Raw genomic sequence first — 7,500 nt, 5'->3', positions numbered from 1 at the left:
AGGTTAAATAAAAATAAAATATATATATTTTTTCTAAACCCGGAAATGGTCTGTCAGTCGAGCAGTGAATTTCAATCCAGATTCAACCACACGTTCACAGCTTTCACCTGGATTCACCTGGTCAGTCTACGTCCTGGAAAGAGCAGGTGTTCTTAATGTTTGTATACTCAGTGCATATGACCCTCAATTTCACATTTTTTCTAAACAAACATTGTTACAGAATATGTGGGATTAAACCTGCAATCTTAAGAACTTCAGCCAGATAATTAACCCTCCGCTCTACCAGGGGACAGCTGTGACCATGTGGGGTTTCTTCAGTCCATTATGGTCAATCTGGACACAGAACCTGATTGGCCATATTTGACTGGAAAAAACCCATAAGGCCACAGCTGTCCCCTGGTGGCACAGAGGGTAAATACTTTGGCTAGGGAACCAAACTCTGCAAGTTCAAAACTCACATGTGCAGATTGTTAACATATAGGAAGTGTTCATAATATGGTTGTGTTTATGTGGTTAAATGCTGTTCAGATGTACTCCAATCTGCATTAACATTCGGTCAAACTTAAATATAAAATTTTCTAAATGTTCTGAGGATGTCCAAGACAAGCTAAAATGTATATTGTGTGAACATCAATGGAATATTATGTTAAACCGAAAACAAATATTCTATGAACATCATAAAAACAGACTTATTTCATTCTTACAACATTAAGGGAATGTCCTGTGCAACCTAACTTAAACATTTTATGAATGTCATCACAACTGAGCATATCTTCTATTTTGGGAACATATCTCTTGTAATGTTCCCACACTGTTCCCACAACCTAATTACATGTTCTGGGAAAGGCTGTTCTGTCAACATTCTTGCAACATCAAAGGAATGTTTTGTTCACTCTGATAAAAACACTTTATGAATGTCAGCACAACTGGACAGTTTTTTTGTTTGTTTTGGGAACATATCTCTTGTCATGTTCACACAATGTTCCCACAACCTAATGAAACATTCTGGGAACCTTTAAAGAACATACGAAATGTGTTCTGTGAACCTGCTTGTAATATCAGGTGAATATTTTTTGCACCCTAAAGGAAACGTTATATAATGATCTGCACGACTGGACAGTTTTTGTGTTTTGGGAACATTTCTTTTGTGATGTTCCCACAATGTTCTCAACTAGACTGTTCCCACAACCTAACGAACCATTATGGGAACATTTAAAGAACAGATTACAGGTGTTCTAGGAACATTCTTTCAACATCAGGCGACTGTTTTATACAAAAATAATCATCTAACGAATGTTCTGGGAACCTTCACAGAAACAATTTTGGTTTGCTGGGTATACACACATGGATACACTCCTTCCTTCCTTCCTTCCTTCCTTCCTTCCTTCCTTCCTTCCTTCCTTCCTTCCTTCCTTCCTTCCTTCCTTCCTTCCTTCCTTCCTTCCTTCCTTCCTTCCTTCCTTCCTTCCTTCCTTCCTTCCTTCCTTCCTTCCTTCCTTCCTCTCTCTAACACACACACACACACAATCCCTATGCGTTTCTCCAGTTTCTGAATATAAAAACATTATCCGACCAGAGAATAAGGGCCAACAAACCTCCAGAAGTCATCTATCTGAGGGACTGCATCCAATTACGGGCCCGGGAATACTTAGCCTGGCCAATCGGAGCCAATAAAATATTATCTTAGCCAATCACACCCAATAAATATTATTCTGGCCAATCACAGCCTTTAAAATAACCCCATTCAACTGACTGACAGATATAGGCCAGGAGGGAGCTAAAATGATTTACACACACACACACACACACACACACACACACACACACACACACACACACACACACACACACACACACACACACACACACACACACACACACACACACACACACACACACACACACACACACACACGCACACAGTGGATTTTTTTTACATTGTCTGCGTCAGAGAGAGGCCCATTAAAAGTCCCATAGTCATGTGGAAATTAAATGAATTCCCACCAAAGGGACATGCACAGACAACCCTGTGGTTACCCACACACACCACACCCACACACACCACACCCACACACACACCACACCCACACACACACTACACCCACACACACACACACACACACACACACACACACACACCTTACCCCCACACACACACATCATACCGACACATACACCATACCCACACACACACACACACACCATACCGACACATACACCATACCCACACACACACTACACCCACACACACACTACACCCACACACACACTACACCCACACACACACTACACCCACACACACACCACACCCACACACACACACTACACCCACACACACACCACACCCACACACACACTACACCCACACACACACTACACCCACACACACACCACACCCACACACACACTACACCCACACACACACCACACCCACACACACACACACCTTACCCCCACACACACACACCATACCGACACATACACCATACCCACACACACACACACACCATACCGACACATACACCACACCCACACACACCACACCCACACACACGACACCCACACACACACCACACCCACACACACACTACACCCACACACACACACACACACACACACACACACACACCTTACCCCCACACACACACACCATACCGACACATACACCATACCCACACACACACACACACCATACCGACACATACACCATACCCACACACACACTACACCCACACACACACTACACCCACACACACACTACACCCACACACACACTACACCCACACACACACCACACCCACACACACACACTACACCCACACACACACACCACACCCACACACACACTACACCCACACACACACTACACCCACACACACACTACACCCACACACACACCACACCCACACACACACTACACCCACACACACACCACACCCACACACACACACACCTTACCCCCACACACACACACCATACCGACACATACACCATACCCACACACACACACACACACACCATACCGACACATACACCACACCCACACACACCACACCCACACACACACTACACCCACACACACACTACACCCACACACACACTACACCCACACACACACCACACCCACACACACACTACACCCACACACCACACCCACACACACACTACACCCACACACACACTACACCCACACCACACCCACACACACACCACACCCACACACACCACACCCACACACACACTACACCCACACACACACCACACCCACACACACACACACCTTACCCCCACACACACACACCATACCGACACATACACCATACCCACACACACACACACACCATACCGACACATACACCATACCCACACACACACCATACCCACACGCCATACCCACACACACACACCACACCCACACACACACTACACCCACACACACACCACACCCACACACACACACACCTTACCCCCACACACACACACCATACCGACACATACACCATACCCACACACACACACACACCATACCGACACATACACCATACCCACACACACGCACACCATACCCACACACACACCACACCCACACGCCATACCCACACACACACACCATACCCACACACACACACCATACCCACACCATACACACACACACACACACACCATACAACCACACCATACACACACACACACACACACACACACACACACACACACACACACACACACACACACACACACACACACACACACACACACACACACACACCATACCCACACACACCATACCCACACACACACACACACACACACACACACACACACACACACACACACACACACACACACACACACACACACACACACACACACACACACACACACACACACACACACACACACCATACACACACACACACAGAGAGACTCCTCACCAATCCCCATACTTCCAGGCAAGTTCATTAGTTAGTGATTCGTCTCCAACAGTGTAGCCCAACCCAGCGCTCGCTGCTCGGCCTTCTGGGTACAGACCAAGCGTCCCTCATTTGGGAGTAGGTCACTGCATTGCATTTCCACACTAATTCATTCCATGACGAAGCCCAACTCTGAGACACCCCACTAATGTCTCTGACTGTCTAATTGACTGGGCCTCTTCGCTCTTCACACACCGACTGTCTGTATGTTTAAGACGTCAAATATTCAAATCCAATGGAGATTTCCCCATTAAGCACATCATTAATTCTATGTAAATGTTCCTGTGGATTGATTAAGTCATTATGACTGAGTGTTGCTGGAGGAGAGAGGGGGAGGAGAGAGGGGGAGAGAGAGGGGTGATGAGGAGAGGGGTGATGAGAGAGGGGGAGAGAGAGGGGTGATGAGGAGAGGGGTGATGAGAGAGGGGGAGAGAGAGGGGTGATGAGGAGAGGGGTGATGAGGAGAGGGGGAGAGAGATGGGTGATGAGAGAGGGGGAGGGAGAGGGGTGATGAGGATGAGGGAGGATGGACTGATCTGCAATACACATACTGGTCAACACACAGGGTGACTAACTGACCTGCCAGTGGAGAATTATGCTCCAAATGAGTCCAAGAATCAGTTTATGATTCCCATCAACAATGTCGGCTCCTCCTATATTCACCAGTTCAACCTGCAGAGAAGATACAGGGAGATAGAGATACAGGAAGATACCGGGAGGGAGAGATACAGGGAGAGATAGAGGGAGATACCGGGAGGGAGAGACAGGGAGGGAGAGAGAGAGAGAGAGAGACAGAGAGAGAGAGAGACAGAGACAGAGAGAGAGGGAGGAGGGAGGGAGAGACAGAGAGAAAGAGACAGAGAGAGAGAGAGCTGAGATAAATGTAATCTACTGTTTACTTTCTACCACCTCCAGAACCCTTGACTGATGGAAACTAATGCATTAACATACTGTATGTACACACTATACTGAACGCTCTACTGCTTACATACGCTTTCATAGACATGCAGTCATATATCCCTAATATAACAGAAGAGATATTCTCCTCCTCTCCTTGTCATCTTCTCACTCTTCCTCTTCCTCCCCCTCCTCTCTTCCTCCTCCTCTCTTCCTCCCCATCCTCTCTTCCTCCCCATCCTCTCTTCCTCCTCCACTCTTCCTCCTCCTTTTCTCTTCCTCCCCCCTATCTCCCTCTCCTCTCTTCCTCATCCTCCTCTCATCCTACCCCTCCTCTCTTCTTCCCCCTCCTCTCTTCCTTCTCCTCCTCTCTTCCTTCTCCTCCTCCTCTATTCCTCTCTTCCTCCCCTTCCTCTCTTCCTTCTCCTCCTCTCTTCTTCACCCTCCTCTCTTCTTCCCCTTCCTCTCTTCCTTCTCTCCCTCCTCTCTTCCTCTCTCTCTCTCTCCCTCCTCTCTTCCTCCCACCTGTCCTCTCCTCCTCAGTGTGTGATCTGTTCACTAATACGTACATTGTTCTTCTGTAGGATCTGCAGCGCTCTATTGACATTGTTTAGCGAGTGGACGCGCGTGAATCCTCTCTCTTTCACCTGCAGAGTCAGAACACACACACACATCAAGAAGAGAGAGAGAGAACACACACACACATCAAGAAGAGAGAGAGAGAGAGAACACACACACACATCAAGAAGAGAGAGAGAGAGAGAGAACACACACACACATCAAGAAGAGAGAGAGAGAGAGAGAACACACACACATCAAGAAGAGAGAGAGAGAACACACACACATCAAGAGAGAGAGAGAGAGAGAGAGAGAGAGAGAACACACACACACATCAAGAAGAGAGAGAGAGAGAGACACACACACACATCAAGAAGAGAGAGAGAGAGAGAACACACACACACATCAAGAAGAGAAGAGAGAGAGAGAGAGAACACACACACATCAAGAAGAGAAGAGAGAGAGAGAGAGAACACACACACACATCAAGAAGAGAAGAGAGAGAGAGAACACACACACACATCAAGAAGAGAGAGAGAGAGAGAGAGAACACACACACACATCAAGAAGAGAGAGAGAGAGAGAGAGAGAGAGAACACACACACACATCAAGAAGAGAGAGAGAGAGAGAACACACACACACATCAAGAAGAGAGAGAGAACACACACACACATCAAGAAGAGAGAGAGAGAGAGAGAACACACACACACATCAAGAAGAGAGAGAGAGAGAGAGAGAACACACACACACATCAAGAAGAGAGAGAGAGAGAGAGAGAGACACACACACACATCAAGAAGAGAGAGAGAGAGAGAGAGACACACACACACATCAAGAAGAGAGAGAGAGAGAGAGAGACACACACACACATCAAGAAGAGAGAGAGAGAGAGAGAGAACACACACACATCAAGAAGAGAGAGAGAGAGAGAACACACACACACATCAAGAAGAGAAGAGAGAGAGAGAGAACACACACACACATCAAGAAGAGAGAGAGAGAGAGAGAGACACACACACACATCAAGAAGAGAGAGAGAGAGAGAGAGAACACACACACATCAAGAAGAGAGAGAGAGAGAGAGAGAACACACACACATCAAGAAGAGAGAGAGAGAGAGAACACACACACATCAAGAAGAGAGAGAGAGAGAGAGAGAACACACACACACATCAAGAAGAGAGAGAGAGAGAGAGAGAGAGAGAGAGAGAGAACACACACACATCAAGAAGAGAGAGAGAGAGAGAGAGAACACACACACACATCAAGAAGAGAGAGAGAGAGAGAGAGAACACACACACACATCAAGAGAGAGAGAGAGAGAGAGAACACACACACACATCAAGAAGAGAGAGAGAGAGAGAGAGAACACACACACACATCAAGAAGAGAGAGAGAGAGAGAGAGACACACACACACATCAAGAAGAGAGAGAGAGAGAGAGAGAGAGAACACACACACACATCAAGAAGAGAGAGAGAGAGAGAGAACACACACACATCAAGAAGAGAGAGAGAGAGAGAGAGAGAACACACACACATCAAGAAGAGAGAGAGAGAGAGAGAACACACACACACATCAAGAAGAGAAGAGAGAGAGAGAGAGAACACACACACACATCAAGAAGAGAGAGAGAGAGAGAACACACACACACATCAAGAAGAGAGAGAGAGAGAGAACACACACACATCAAGAAGAGAGAGAGAGAGAACACACACACACATCAAGAAGAGAGAGAGAGAGAGACACACACACACACACATCAGAAGAGAGAGAGAACACACACACACATCAAGAAGAGAGAGAGAGAGAGAACACACACACACATCAAGAAGAGAGAGAGAGAGAGAGAACACACACACACATCAAGAAGAGAGAGAGAGAGAGAGAACACACACACATCAAGAAGAGAGAGAGAGAGAGAACACACACACATCAAGAAGAGAGAGAGAGAGAGAACACACACACACATCAAGAAGAGAGAGAGAGAGAGAGACACACACACACATCAGAAGAGAGAGAGAGAGAGACACACACACACATCAAGAAGAGAGAGAGAGAGAGAGAAAC

General features: G+C 46.8%; 1 protein-coding gene across 9 annotated transcripts in view; it reads right to left on the bottom strand.

Moving 5' to 3' along the window:
• LOC106592409 (dystrophin) overlaps positions 1 to 7,500 on the bottom strand; it is a 429,474-nt gene that overhangs the window by 233,198 nt on the left and 188,776 nt on the right. For all 9 annotated transcript variants that reach the window (XM_082963707.1, XM_082963700.1, XM_082963702.1 and 6 more), the window contains exons 4-5: positions 5,441 to 5,518; positions 4,554 to 4,646 (exon numbers count right to left, since the gene is read on the bottom strand). In XM_082963707.1, the coding sequence (XP_082819833.1) occupies positions 4,554 to 4,646; positions 5,441 to 5,518 (171 nt within the window). The remainder of the gene's footprint in view (positions 1 to 4,553; positions 4,647 to 5,440; positions 5,519 to 7,500) is intronic.

Source organism: Salmo salar, chromosome 17 (assembly GCF_965601325.2).
Source record: "Salmo salar chromosome 17, fSalSal1, whole genome shotgun sequence".
Classification (NCBI taxonomy): domain Eukaryota; kingdom Metazoa; phylum Chordata; class Actinopteri; order Salmoniformes; family Salmonidae; genus Salmo; species Salmo salar.
Note: the sequence above shows the minus strand (reverse complement) of the source record. Positions and strands in the feature narration are given on the sequence as shown.